Source organism: Trematomus bernacchii, unplaced genomic scaffold, assembly GCF_902827165.1.
Source record: "Trematomus bernacchii unplaced genomic scaffold, fTreBer1.1, whole genome shotgun sequence".
Classification (NCBI taxonomy): Eukaryota; Metazoa; Chordata; class Actinopteri; order Perciformes; family Nototheniidae; genus Trematomus; species Trematomus bernacchii.
The window spans coordinates 4,323,400-4,339,225 of NW_022988007.1; the positions used below are offsets into that span (position 1 = coordinate 4,323,400).

General features: G+C 39.4%; 1 protein-coding gene across 3 annotated transcripts in view; it reads left to right on the forward strand.

Moving 5' to 3' along the window:
- LOC117472202 (trichohyalin-like) overlaps positions 1 to 15,826 on the forward strand; it is a 21,158-nt gene continuing 5,332 nt past the window's right edge. Inside the window, exons 1-3 of one of the 3 annotated variants that reach the window (XM_034117379.1) lie at positions 1 to 134; positions 1,729 to 3,639; positions 10,204 to 10,242. In XM_034117379.1, coding sequence (XP_033973270.1) covers positions 1,777 to 3,639; positions 10,204 to 10,209 — 1,869 coding nt within the window. In that variant the 5' untranslated portion in view covers positions 1 to 134; positions 1,729 to 1,776 and the 3' untranslated portion in view covers positions 10,210 to 10,242. Of the gene's footprint in view, positions 135 to 1,728; positions 3,640 to 3,916; positions 4,759 to 10,203; positions 10,243 to 15,826 lie in introns of those variants that run through there. The other 2 variants (XM_034117378.1, XM_034117377.1) reach the window with 2 other exon arrangements.

Consider the following 15,826-nt stretch of genomic DNA (forward strand, 5'->3'; position numbering starts at 1 on the left):
GTCACATCGGAACTGGTGGTGAACACGCGCGTGCTGAAGAGATCAACACTGTTCAGGTTCAGATATGCACCGAGCAGAACATCTAAGCAGACCTTCCAAAATACCAGCTTTTCTCTGGACCAAAGGGACATGAGGTAAAAAAAAAGATTTCAATATGTTAGTTATGTTGTTCATTGTGCTAGTTTACCAGAATTGTTCAAATTTATATAATTCCAATCAAATATGTGATCATATGGGAAACACCTGTTTTAAATGTGTATGTGGATATGTACATATATATTTGGAAACCATGGTAGGGGAGAGTATGGTAAGATGAGCCAATTTTAAATATGTTGCCCTCAGGGGTTGGGCTTTCAACTAAAGACACAGCCACGCAAAAAACGCGGCTTGTCTACGGCTCATTATGGGTACTGGTACTGCAATTGTTTAGGTGCCAGAGCGCTCCGATAGCACTACACCCCTGGTTGTCCTCTAGGAAAGGAAAAACCTTTACTTCAGGATGTCTTCTGTCAATCAAACTGAGAATAATGCATCTATCACAAAGGGCCATGCAAATATGACTTCTAAAAAAAATTGTCTTCTGGCTTAACTTGCCCCATCATACATTGATCCGAGACAAGGTAGTAAATTGAAAAATTGACTTTTTCAAGTTTAAACCTGTTGTTTGGTACAGGTATGTTGTTTATGTCTGTAATTTAAAGGCCAGTTCACAGCATTTCTCTGGAGTAAGACCATGGAACTGGTCAGCCAATTACAAATGTTTCCTTCTCTCTCCTGTGTGAAGACCCTCTTTCCTCTGCTGTTCGACTGTACCTACTGTTTTCATTTCCTTTTCTCCTTCCCGTTTATGTGTTTATGCAGGCTGTCGATATTTCTGTCTTTTGCCACTGCTCTGATGGATTTTCCAGCCTTGCCATCAGTGGCTCTGTCCATCTCCTCAGTATTTCTTTTGGACTTTCTTGGCATGATAGCTTTTCTACAATGTTTAAAACATAAAAAACACATCAGTTGTGTAAAACTACATTTAGTTAGTGAGTTAACTTAACTTCAGTGCCTCAGGTGGGATTAAGTTGAACCACTGATTCACTTTGCCCCACAGCCACTTTTTGGAATAAAAACGGTCTAGTTTAGTCATTCATGCTAATCTTTAGCTAAATGATTGACATGGTTTTACACCTTGCTAAATAATATAATAATATGAATAATATGATACATATTTTCAGACCTGGATAGATTTACTGTGACACAACAGTTATCATACCTGACATGTTAACATTTACTTTGACAAGCAAAACATGGTTTATTGTGTAAAAAACACATTTACCACTTTACCATCACGTTAACCTGCTGTCATGTCAACTTCCACATGTTTTACATGAAATTATACCCTGAAAACTGAAAGAAATGGTAAAAAGAATATTCAAAGAAGAGAGCAAAGGCAGAAAAAACAACAACTGATTATAAGAATTATTGAATTTTAATGTTCTGGCCAGTGTGAGTGGCCTGCTAAACAGAAAATTAGCTTTTTGTGATGTTAAATGTGTCATTCTGTTGCGAACAAACACCTGTGTCACCAAAGAAGACATACATACTCTTTCTTAAATTACTCTGTACTTCTTTTACCATCTCATTTGTTGTCCAATTGGAGAGGAGAGTTTCTGTGACTAGGTTTTACACAATATAGGATGCAGTGTTGAGTAATATTCTGTCCATTTTCTTGACTGACAGAGCAAAGCAACAGAAGATTTGGACGAGCAAACAGAACAGAAGTGGACAATGGAAAACTGTAAGCAATTAGAAGATGAACAAACCATAGTGGACATGAAAACCAAAATGGAGATTATTGAAAGACAAAGACAATTGACTTGGGAAGTAATGGGGAAGATTGAACAACTTTGGGAAGAGGCACAAAGAGAAAGAAATGAAACAGACTACCTGGAGAAAAAATCAGAGCAGCAACAGGAGGACATCGTCAGACTGAGAACTGAAAATCAAAAGCAGCATATATTAATAAATAAACTGAGATCACAGATAGAAAAACATTTTGAGAAACTTGAAGAGAATAAAAATGAAGCGGCTCAAGAAAAATTGCTGCTTCTTAAAATGAGAACTGAAATATATAGAGAAAAAGAGACCCTGGAAAAAAGACGTTATGAGCTCATCAATGAGCGACATGAGTTAGAAATGATCAAGGTTGATAAGACAACACAAACAAGTGTTGATCCAAAAGAAGCCATGGAGCAGATAGAAAGGAAGCAGGAGATAACAGACAGTCTGCTCAGCCTCATCAACACAAATAACAAAGTAATGCTTGAAACAAAGCAGGAAAAAGAACATATGGAGAAAATCATTACAGACATAAAGCAAGAGTTGATTATTATTACAAATAATAATTCCCACCATAGAGATCAACTTGAGCACATCAAACATAATATACATTTAAAAATGAACACGATGAAGAGAAGGTGGGCAGACATTGAAAGAGCTGAGAGAGTTGAGCTGCAGGAAGCCACAGTCCCAGAGATGAGAGGCAGAGAAAGGCAGAAAGAAGGAAGACACACCTTTGGCATTGTGAAGATTCACCTCTGCACATTCCAGAAGGAGATGAAGAAGCTTTGGGATGAGCTGGAGGTGACTTTGACAGAGGAGCAGGAGCTGAAGACAGAGAGCAGTCAAATGGCAAACATTACATGTGACTCTCAAAAGCAAAGAGAAGACACAGATGTAAACATTCAAATAAAACAGTGGCAAACAGACATGGAAGCTGATATGCAAAGGCAACAACAAAACAAAGAGGAAAAGTTGGCATGGGCCAAATGTGAAAAGGATGATATTGATCAAATCAAGACTAACATACAAACTGAGAGAGAGGACATTGAGAGAGAGAGGCAGATAGCTAGAGCCGAAATGATTGCATTGACGTGTGTGAGGGAGAGTACTGAAAGGCAAATGCAGGAGCTGGATGACAAGTTACAAAGGACAAAGAAAGAAATAAGAGAGAAGGAAGAGTTGAACACTGAGATTGAAATAAAGAAAAAGGAGCTAGTAAAAATGATAAGAATGAGCAAGAGAAAAAAGAAAGAGTTCAGCAGCATGATGGAAGAGGCTGAGCCTGTTAAACAAGACATGCAGGAAGGACAAGATAAGACTAAGGAGCAGGTGAACGTGGAGGACACATCTGATGAGCAGAAGAAACAACTTCCTCTGGCTGACAGAACCATAGACATAACACAGGAAGTGAACACTGACATGAAGAGAGTGATTCTTGAAGGAGAAGAAACCAGAAAGATGCTGTGTGGGGTGAGAGAAGATACAGAGCGAAGCAGGACAGACTTTACAGAAGAGAGGAAAATCCAATGGATGAATTTTCAATTAAAAAAAAAACAAAGACAGCTTGACCAACAGCTGGAGAAGACAAATAAAGAAAGAGATGAGCTGGATGTCACGAAGATAAAGATACAGAAACTCAGGGAAGAGGTTGAACAAAAACTAAAAGATACAATAACTGCATTTCTGAATATGGATGAAATAAAAGCTAGCATTGAAAAAGCTACTACAGAGATGAAGAAAACCAGGGAGGAGATGCTCAAAGTCCAAAGGGAGATGGATCAGAACAAGGAACACATCAACAAGTTTAGGGTAAGTCAATAAGTAATACATATGCCTTCTTAACATAGAATGTCTACACATGTTGAATTCAACATAGTCAGATTCTAAGACTATATGTACATCATTTATTCGTCGTTGATAATTGACAGAGTAGAAGGATATAAATCGTCATCATCCATACACATTCAATGCATTTATTAATCCAAATGGATAGATCATTTATACATGCATATTACATTTTATAACTGAATCACCTAATATTTTGTCATCACCATGTTTTGTCATAACTTCGTAAATGTCCCTCCAGATGCACCAAGATGTTCAATTATTGGTTATAAATCTTAAACTTACATCCAATAATTCTCCCCATTAAGCAATCAATTGCAAACGTATAACTACTGGGCTATAATGTTTCATACTTCAAAACATCCAAACAGACCCTGCTATTAAAGTGGATTTACCTGCAGTTAGCCTGTGTTGAATAAGTGATAATGTGCAGCGAGCTGGTCATAAATGAAAAAATATCGGCAACAGGGTGAGCAGGATCAGGTTTTTTGGAATAATGTTCTCTTATTATTATTCAAATATTTGTATTGAATTTTCATTGTACAACGTTGTATTAATGGCAGATAACTCAATCTCAAAATAGGACAAAAATGGTTGCCAGACCTTATTCTGGATAGAGCCCCAGGCAGTGTGCTTTAGCTGTTCAAGCTTAAGATGGGACATTACTTCCTCCCAGCGCTTGTGAGATGGTGGTGCAGCCTTCTTCAAACTAAGGAGTATCAGACATCTAGCAAGTAAGGTAGAGAACGCCACAGCCTCAGCGTGAGCAGTTGTTATTCGTGTCTCCTTTGGGACCATGCCAAATAATGCGGTCAATATCCGTATTACACATATACAAAAAGGTTCTAAATATACCAGTCCAGAACAGGGTACATTTTGGACAGAGCCAAAACATGTGACTTAGGCTGGCTGGGTCCCGACTGCGCCTGATGCACACTGCTGCTGTAACAAAATAATTTCCCAATTTGTGATCGATAAAGTGTCTGTCTGTCTATCTATTTATTTTACAGATAAAAAACACTATGTATTTTCAAGCTAAAGGTGATACAAAATATAAACTGTATACTGTTATTTTTTTAAAGACATGTTACATTTCAAAAGCATATATGGCTATGTTTAGGACAAATAATTAAAGACTGCTTTCCTTTAACAAATTCTACAATATAAAAGTGGCAGATTTGCTTTATTAAACAGACCAGACCTAGGCTGCATACCAACACAATTAGGAACATGCTCACATGTTGGTCTGAAGAGCTGAAGCATTCATACACAATGGATAAAAACTGTGTTGTCTCATTCTATATTATGTGAGAAAATGATATACATTTAGCATAAAAAACTCGACATACTATTCCTAGCCTGAGGAAGATATGAATAATCAACAGATTTGAATGGAATCTCTAACATTTTCATGTAGAATAAAGACTAAAGAGTGATTATACAAATTACATTTATTGACATTTGAAACAGAAGATTAAGTCTCAAAGAATGTTTTAAATAAAAGGACGTACAACAAAAAGGTGGATAATAATCAAATCTATTATGTATATGTAAAGACATTTGGTCAAATGAAATGACACTGAGCCAGTAATAACAGCTACGCCCAGCGTGGATGAAGCTGGAGCAGGTCTTTCTTCATGCCCCCTCAGTGGATCTGATGCTGTCCCCTCACTGGAAGTGGGAAAACGGGATAAGACCTCTGGAGACCACGCTGTCTCAATGATCCACACTGTTAATATGAAGGAAAATAATTGTTTTAGGAAAGGAAAAATATTAAGTTAACTATCAAAAGGTGTCCATATAGAAAATAAATAAATAATTGTGCCATTAATTCAAACACATTTAAAAAATGGAATTGTAAATGAATAGGAAGAGAGCTCAAATCTGATACTTAAAGGTCCCCTATTATACTGTTTTTCATTACTTTAGTATAGGTCTCAGGTATATACAAAACATGTCTGTGAAGTGTTTGGCCTCGAAATACCAAACAGATCATGCATTGTTGCATCCTATAAACCCCTCTGTTTCAGCCCTTTTTCAAAAGTGCTGATTCTCTGTCTTTTACTTTAGATGAAAATAAGGAGCCACTCCCCACGCCCCTCTGCGAGATATTTGGTAAAAAAAAACACAATGGTGCTCTAGGAGATTCAGGTGATAAGGTGGGGGGGGGGGTTACCTTGGTTGGTTATTGGCTAATGGTTACACAAGCCAAAAAATCGTTATGACATCATAAAGTGGCCAAAATCTGATCAGCTCATTTTCAGACAGGTTTTTATATAAATGGATCAGGACCAAAAGTGAGCGAATCTTTTTTCCTGAAACTTTCAGAATCTCTTTACACAGAGGGGACACATGTTTATGTATAAAAGACAGGACAAAGTGGATTTTACATAAAAGGTGACCTTTAATACGAGTATCCTATTTGTAGAATTTTGCAATTCATAAAAGAGAAGCCAAAGTTCAACATTTGTATGACAAATAAAACTCAGCTCAGAGGCAGTCATGGACGGTAGGTTTTCCTACAAAGAGAAGTAGTAAACTCAGCCTCCATTCATTTACATATCAAATTAGCATTTTAATAAAATAAGCTATCATGGCTTATACTTGCATATCTAAACAGAATCATGAAAGCATGTTGGTAGAGTCAGGCACACGAGTCCATTTGAGTGTGTCTGCCGGTGTCCGAACGCTCACGCACTGCTAGCTAAGTAGCTAATGGCGCATTTCCGCTGCAGGGCCTCGCACGGCTTAGTACGGTATAGTTAGGCCTTGGTAGGCCAGGCTCACTTTATGCTGCGTTTCCATTACAGTTTAGGAACTGGGTTAGTAACTACAGTAACGCAGTGTAGGCGGAGCCGTGACGTCATCTTCAATGCGAAACACAAAACCAACATCAGCCGTTAGCTGTTAGCACTCAGAGCTCACAGCTCCTCATATCTGTTCAGAAACTAGACAAAAGTTAAACAATTACAAACCACAGACTGTCTGTGTCATGGCGAATACAGTCGCTGGTTTATTTATGTCTGTATAGGCCGTTGTTGTGAGTGTGGACGGTCGGAGCAAATACAATGTTAGCTTAGCCGATCTCCATCTTGTCTGCAGACTTGTCAAAGCATTAATTCATGGTTTTTACTAACCGGTATCAGTATGTTGTTACTTCGGCATCATTTTGAAACGTGTATTACAATTAAATCACGGTAAAATATGTTCATTTTGTTGTAGTTGCCAGCGATTCTCTCACTAGTTTAGCATATTCAGCCCGGTTGTTGGCCCGGAAAGAACCTCGATTTTGGAGAGCCAGAAAAACTGTGAAAAAGTATCCGCTAGCCGGAACTACGCCTAGTGGAAACGCAACCAAAAACGGGCCGGGCACGGCACAGCACGCTTAAACCGTGCTCCGCGCTGTAGTGGAAATGCGCCATAACTGTCCCTGCTGCTAGGCTACTTAGCTTGCATTGTTATGGATCTAAAGTTAGCAAAAGCTAACTTTAATAGCACAGCTTTGTTTAGTGTTTGTTCTCACTTAACACAAGAAAGAAACATAACGTATAGTACAGCACAAACAACACACATGATCAATACTTACATATATTTTTCCCTTGTAGTATTGTAATATTTGCAATGCTTGTTCTTCTGGGGGTCTTCTGTCCATGCTGAGCTACCGCAGTTGCACTGTACAATCGCTGGAGGACTGGGCTGTCACTCAAAACGGAGTAGCCAATGGGGACGCACCCCTGAAAGTCCCGCCCACCTGAGCTGTTTGTGCCAGAATCGCAAACAAAAAATGAAGGAGCGCAAACGAGAGAGCTGCAGCGAGAGAAAAAGTCTGATCATTGAGAAAGAAGCAAAGAGAACTGCAAACACTGGCCATTTCAATTTTTTCAACATCCTCCGAGGGCCGTACAAATTATTGACCTCAGCTTAAAAATACTAAATCACAGCCCATTCATTTGGCCTTTCTTTCATGCTGTGCAAAGAAAAAGCAACCTCTTAATCCAGATATCTTACCATGACTCGCGTATGCATGCACGTGCACGGTTGTGGCATGACCACCACAACAGAAAGATATGGACACAAGATGTGTGCAAATGTATTTAGTTTCCTATCCATGTGAACATGATTTAAGTGGGGGGGGGGGGGGGACTTAACCTCCTCTAGGGGGGTCGGGGGGTATGCTCCCCTCTGGTGCACTTTGAGAGCATCATTAGGAGATCTATTGATACATCTCTCAACATCCATATGAAACAGAACTGTAAACAGATTTTATTTTTATTTATGGATATTTTACAAATCACTCCCCTTTTAAACTGTATTCTTGTTTATTAATAACAACTTTTTTTTACTGTCATATAGTATTTTATACCTGTTTACTTTATTCTCTTATTTTTTTATAACTATAATGATCATATAAATATGTGCCTTTACCTCACTGGTTGTAGAAAAAGCTTCTTATATTTGTTAGCATAGCTAGCTAACCAGATGCTAATAACAACAAAGTTATTGACTGTATGATCAGTATGACCAGGGTTGACAACTCTCACGCATCTGGCGTGTGACACACGCTTTCACTCTCAATCTCACGCTCTCACGCTGCCCAAACTATTCTCACGCCAAAAACAAGATGAACCGGCGATCGTTTTTGGCTGGTTACTTACAATGTTGAGTTGACAGCATTATTTGTGGTACTGTAGTGCCGAGAGATAGGAGTCGGAGGCGGTGCATCGAAGGTGCAAATGGGAACTTTAACCTGATAAGCTCTGAGCCTGTTTTTCAGGTCTCAGGCTCGAAAATGCCATTCCCAGAACAAATGACCATATCTTCCCTTCTAAAAGGGTTAAATTAATAATCTTTTTTCTCAAAGTAATGATAAACCTGTGAGTTGGATGTAGAAAAGTCAGAATCAATATAGATGTTTTTTATTTTAAAGAAGATTCAGATTTTACATAGTAAAAAACTGTAAATTATAGTGTCCGTCCAAGAATTCTTTTTTACTTATAGTGAAAACTACCCTTGGATGATGGGTTAGTAGACTAAAAGCTTTAGGAATCCAAAGTACAACATATAATAAGTACCCTGTATCAAGATTGATGCAAAACAAGTGACATTTGACCTTTTTAGAGAGGTTTAGCCAAAACCACTCCACCTCTGAGGTGATTTGGGTGAAAATGTTTTTTTTTTCATATCTCTGGCCCCCCTTGGTCGATTTTGATGGTTGACACCTCTTTCTGACCGTTAGAGCCAATAGAATCGAAGGGGGAGGCCCCCACACACACTCGTTGTGAAGACAAACGGTGGGGGCTTCCCGCATGCAGGTTTGCACCAGAGTGAAGCGATCTCTCGCTCTGACATTTGGAAACGAAAAAGCAGTTTTATTGCTTATGGATTATCAGAAATCATTTCAAAGAGGACACAGACACATTGGATTAACCTATGGATTAACTACAACATCGTTTTTTATCGTTTTAATGCCATTGAAGACCAGTTTTGACCAAGGTAAGCCATGTTAGCATTTGTAGCTACCTAGCGCCACATGTTTTGATGTACGTTTTCGTTTATAGCGTCGCAAATGTTTATCACTGAGTGTTGAGGTGGGCACCCCCAGATTCTGTGTCTCCAGGAGATGCTAATCGAGGGGTTGGCTGTGCATCTAGGATAAGTAATAAGGGAGTTATGAGTGAGTTTAGGTGCAGTGATAGGTTACATTTTTTCGCTCGTGGCTAATTCAGAGGCTGAGTGTTAGCATTGTGTTTTTTTTTTTTTTTTTTAAATGTAAAAGATCAGTTAGCTGCGTTTCTTCCCGTTACATGGATATAAAACATTCATAGTTTATTAAATATTAAGATTCCTTAGACGTTGTTTCCTGCAAATGATGCGTTTATCCGCCCGGTACCGGGGGGGCGGTGCGTAACAGGTTAATGAGCAGCAGAAACTGACATGTTGTCGGGTCGCAGCCCGGGAAGAGAAGAGAAAGCGAAAGGGAGGGCACGCAGTATATGTCCGTGTGGAAACAGTACCCCCAACCTGTAGTTCCATGATTGGATTATGTAACCCAGTGTATGAATCAATGATCACTACAGTACTTCCATTTACTGACGATGGGGGCGCTGCATAACTACGTAGCCTCGATTAAAGCAAACAGAAGAAGACGACATATATCAACAAACCACCGCAGCCCGGACTTGTATCGGAGCAGCGGAGGAGTGATGAGGTATCTAGAGATCTGAGTCCAGTGGGCTGCTTGTGTTTCTGTTCCTCACAGGACATCATATGACCAGCAGATCCTGTGTGAACGCACTACGTTAGTCAGTGGACGTCCGACAACATGCACACTAACTTATATTGCAGCCATAGGCTATACTTTGGTTTAAATTGCGTGAATAAACTAGCTAGAGAGCTAAAGTTAATTTCATTCATCCAATGTCAGAAGGATTACCTTTTAACAAACGTTGTAATGCTTTTCTTTCATTTCAATTTGAGTAAAACATTGAAGATATAACATTGTATTGTTTTCTTTTTACACTGACTCAGATATAATGAAAAGACTACGTCAGTCGAAGCTCAGCTTTGGTACGGAAGAGACAGGACAGAGAGAAAGAGAGAGAGAAAGTGATGGAAGTCAGGGAGGAACTGCAGGTACAGTCACACAAAAAGAATGTAGGCTTAATAACCCCATCTATCTATCTATCTATCTATCTATCTATCTATCTATCTATCTATCTATCTATCTATCTATCTATCTATCTATCTATCCATCTATCTATCTATCTATCCATCTATCTATCTATCTATCCATCTATCTATCTATAACTTAGTCTTCATTTACAATATAGACAATATGCATCATTTTTAAAACAACTTACATCTATTGCAGTTATGATGTCATAATAACATACAATTGTATAAAACACAATTAGCTTACATCTTTGTTCTCTTTTGAGAATCAAACAAAACAGATTTAAAAAAAAAAATCAAACAATCAAGTGAAATGAACTAAATTGCTGAATTGCTTTGAATTCACTGGCAGGAGCGACAGGATTGAGCAAAGAGTGAACAACGAGGGAGAGATTGAACAAAGAGAAAGAGTAGAGGACAGAGAGAGTAATGAACAGGAAGAAGACAGAGAGACTAAAGAAGATGGAAGAGAGGGTGCAGGTTATGGAAAGGAGAGAGACATGGAAAATGAATGTTGACAATGTTTTGTGATCATTTTAGCCTCTTTTGCATGTCCAGATCATTAATAGTAACAATTAACTGATTCAAAATAATTGATGCTGCAGCCCACTGACATGGTTTGAAATCGATATATCATCCAATTTGTGACCCCCCACAGGACTTAAAAAGCACCTAACTAGATCATGGAAATCCCGGAAATCTCGGGGGAGTATACCCCCAAACCCCCCTAGCATGTTTGGACCTCAGTATTTAGGAAATCCTGGATACGGTTCTACTAGGCCAAAATCGAGTCAAAGAGTATATCAGAGTGAGAGTGTGTTAATTAATATATTTGGCAGTTTGGAGTAAGTCTGTAGATTTGTTTGTGTGTGTGTGTTTCATGTATAGGCCTCTCACGATAATTAATTTTGTTGGATACATTTTCCCGGAAATTATTGCGATAAACGATAATATTGTCAGCACCGTTGTATGACCATTTTCGACCACTGACATAATGATAATATATAATATAACTATAACTGCTAGTCACATCCTCATGTAAATGGCAATTTATCGAGTTCATTTTTATTTATCGAACGATAAGTCAATTATTTGCTTATCGTGACAGGCACACAATAAAACAGTGGCAACAAACATGTGTTTGACTTTCTTTAGTGAATGAAACTGTGTGCCCTTTATAGTCTGTGTCCAATATTGTGTATTTGTATATATTGTATATATATCCTATATATATGCTAAGGTCCCGCTACTGACACGATAGCAGTCATTTAGTGCGCATATGTGACCTGCTCTATCGAAATCAGTCGCATTGACCCGAAGACACATTTTGAGTTGTATACACTGTTGGAAAGAGGAGATTCCTAGCTTTCTAATGATATCAAGATTGTTTTTGTACTCCAAATATTAAGCAAAATATGTCACATTATATAATGACTGTCACCGAGTCATCATTTTGAGAAAAAGGCCTTCAAAGTTTCCTCTTCTCTGGAATCCATCGATCTGATTGATTATTAGCGGAGCAAATGATCAAAATAATCCGGAGGGGAAATATTTCCGTTTGGATTACTGGTCTGGGGGAAGCTCGCGAGTGTGTGTGTGTATGTGTGTGTGTGTGTTTGTGTATTTTTGCGTTTGTGTGTATTGTGTTTGTTTCCCGGGGAAAACACTCACGAGAAACACCGGCTGTTGTTATGCTTGCTGTGACGTTAAATGACTCCGTTCTCCGCTTGTAAATATGCCGTTACAAGCTTCATAGTTGTATTTATCATCTAAATTTGCCGAAACAAGTTTAATATTCTGAAAGCCAAGACTTTGTTTAATTGAAATCAGATGAAAACAAACTGTAACGGACCCCGCCGTGTTATCTAGATAACTATATGCCTTACATTCATAATTTCAGCCGGAGGGAGGGGGGGGCTGCGCTACGGAAGAGCAGATTGCGAGCGAGAGGTGCCTGTCATCTTCCCTTCACAAGCTTCACAAATGTATTTATCGTGTGATTTTGGAAATAAAAGTTTCATATTCTGAAAGCCAAGACTTCGTTTATTTAAAATCAAACAAAACACCCGAACCCCGAAAAAATAGTTTTTTACGCAAATCCACGTTTATTTTGAAATGAGCCGTTGCGACATCCGACTGATTTCGATAGAGCGGGTCACATATGTGTAATTAAACTCATGATATCAAAATCTCACTCCAGCCAGGTACCCAAAGTTGGCAACCCTGGTATGACAGATGAACAGATCGCCCACTGGGCTTTCAACTAAAGACACAGCCACGCAAAAACTGTGGCATGTGAACAGCTCCTTATGGGTACTGCAATTTCTGAAGTGCCGGAGCGGCGTTCTGGTGCTCTCCGTCAGCACTACACCCCTGTCAGACGAGACATATACCACGTGATGACACGTTAGTCTTGTGTTGTGTTCAAGGACCCTGACCTTGAGTCAGTGCCAGGAAAAACAGGCACTCGCTTGTTTAATTATTTTGCGGTCTAGATTTCTTTAAAATCTAGAGGTTCCCCACCCCTGTCTTAAACCCTTAGTTTTGCTTGATTCTGAGAAAGTGTTGCTTTATCTTAATGACACAAAGGTGATTCCATATTTATTTAGGCAACGTTTATTTCCAAATAAAAGTGCATTTATTCCGGGCGAAATTATGGCCCTGCCCTCTTTCCGGTGAAAACAAGGAATTAGAACGAAGCGGAAAATAATAGTTTCTTCAAGTCTTAAAGCTGCTGAGTCTTATATTGCACGTCAAACAACAAAGAAATCCCGAGTTACGGATTCTTCACTACCTCTACAGAAAAAGGACAGTAAAAGAAACGATCTGATTTAGAAATCACAGTTTCAGTGCAAACCTGCTGCCTGCCACTCTTACCCCGGCAGACTGACCGGTCATCCATCCCCTACTGATTTAAATTAAACCGTAAATCAACGCCGGTCAATGATCTCCAATAACATGGTTTAATAGTTTGCCTGTCTGACCATCGTAGCTGGGCTGCTTGTAGATAAAAAAGGCGCGGTATTCATTTGTTGATGTGATTGCCGAAAACGTCAGAGTCTGTATTTACAGCCATTCAAGTGACAGCAAGTGTTTTCACCCAAAAGGGGCATGGCCTTGCGTAGAGGGAAAGTACCCGGATGCGTTGCTCCCATCTATACACTGAGAGGTAACTACTAGAAGTCATAATTTAAGGGTTATTTTTCTAAATGTTCTTCCGGACCCCACAAGTATTGCTTGGTCACCAAGGATATAATAACCTCTGGTTCGACATGATTGGACTGATAGATGACATTGAATACACGGCGAACGTTGCTTGATAGCTGTTTACCCACAATTAAACCAGTCTGATCTGAATGTATTAATTTAGGCATCATTTTCTCAAGCCTCCCTGCCTTGACCTTGGTTAGAATGTTATAGTCTTAACATAGAAGACTAACCGGGCGATATCACTCACAGAACAACCGATCTTCATTCTTTTTGAGTAATAATGAGATAGAGACCTGCGTCATAGATGGGGGGAGATCCTTCTTTACCAAGACCTCTTCAAATACCTTTACCAATAGCGTTTAGTTAACTTTTTATTTTTTATTTACTTGGATACCCAGGGCCTGGTGTTTTTCCGGGCTTAATTTTTTGAATTGCGTAATCAATCTCTGTTAGTTATTTTTCTTTCCAGTGCAGATTTGTCTGATTCATCTAAGGAGGGCATTTCAATTTAACTAAATAAGTCGTCGACTAATTATTTGCTACTTGCCTCGGAGGTATACAGGTTCTCACTGTTTAAAGGGGACCTATCATGCAAAATGCACTTTTGTACGTCTTTTATATACGGTGGCCCGGAAGTGCAAGACACCACAGCATTTCACAAAACACCACAGCATTTCAGAAAACACAACAGCATTTCAGAAAACACTACAGCATTTCAGAAAACACAACAGCATTTCAGAAAACACCACAGCATTTCAGAACACAACAGCATTTCAGAAAACACAACAGCATTTCACAAAACACCACAGCATTTCACATTGGACGGAAAGGGTATTCCTTTAGGGAGAACACTTCTTGTTTGTGATTGGACAGAGCCAGCCAGAGAAGCACTGCTGTGATTGGTTGTTTTTGCTGCCAGTCAAGAAATGACGCTTCGTGATTGGTCAGCACCCGACAGCGCAACATGTCCCAACACATCAGCCGTTAGCTGTTAGCACACACTCAGAGCTCACAGCTCCTCATATCTGTTCAGAAACTGGACAAAAGTTAAACATGTACAAACCACAGACTGTCTATGTCATGGCGAATACAGTCGCTGCTTTATTTATGTCTGTATGACGTTGTTGTGAGCGTGGACGGAGCAGCTACAGGTTACCGGTGTGTAAGAAAACTCACAAAGTGTCAGAAAATACAACCCTCTCTCTTTTCCTCCGTAACCACATCTCTAAAAACGGGGGAACAACGGAGCTGATCCAGATTTGTTGTCAATATTACGTAATATCTGAAATGTGGGCTGGCTTTACACCCACGGTCCTATCAGAAACGTCCTATCAGAAACAATGCGCAACGTGTTTTGGACGAAATATGGTCTGTGTTTACATTAGCAAGCATCGCTAACACTCAGAGCTAACGCTGTACTGGAGAGAATATGTGTAAAGTAGCAGGATATAAAATGTTGCTGCAGCATTTAGCTGAGTTTCTGCTGGTAGACAGCCTTCTCTTCACAGAGCTCACTGCTTGCATGCGGACGCCTTTAGCAGATCCAAAGGGGTGTGGCCAGCAGCAGCTCGGTTACATTTAAAGGGCCAGACCCAGAATCAGCACTTTAGTAACAGGGTTGAAATAGAGGGGTATGAGGCATGCTACAATGGGTGATCTGTTTGGTATTTTGGGCAAAACACTTCAGAGACATGTTTTGTATAGATATGGCCCTATAATATAAGATAAGATAAGATAAGATTCAACTTAATTGTCATTACATAGTAACCTACTAGTAATGAAACGGTTTCTCTGCATTTGACCCATCCTAGTGTTAGGAGCAGTGAGTTGCCATTATGTACGGCGCCCGGAAATATATTGTTCAAATAAAGCATAATAGGTGAGCTTTAACACAAACATGTGAATGCCTAATCCACCACTCTTGGATGTATAATTGCAAATAAAACATTTTAAAGGGCCCATGTCATGGCCATTTCCACTGATCATAATTCCATTGTTGAGGTCTACTAGAATAGATTTATATTGTGCAATTTTCCAAACTCACATTGTTTTCTCATACAGCATCTCTGTAAACTACGTGTATTCACTGAATTTCACTCTCTGCCTTTAACGGCTCGTTGGAGCTCCAATAGCTCCAGCCCCCACCCTCCCTGTGAGCACAGTGTGCTCTGATTGGTCGGGACGTTGTGAATCGCGCTGAGCTCCGTGGAGGTGTGGTTTCCTTGTTTAGCGATACACAACGAAACACAGCCAAACTCATCCTGAGCAC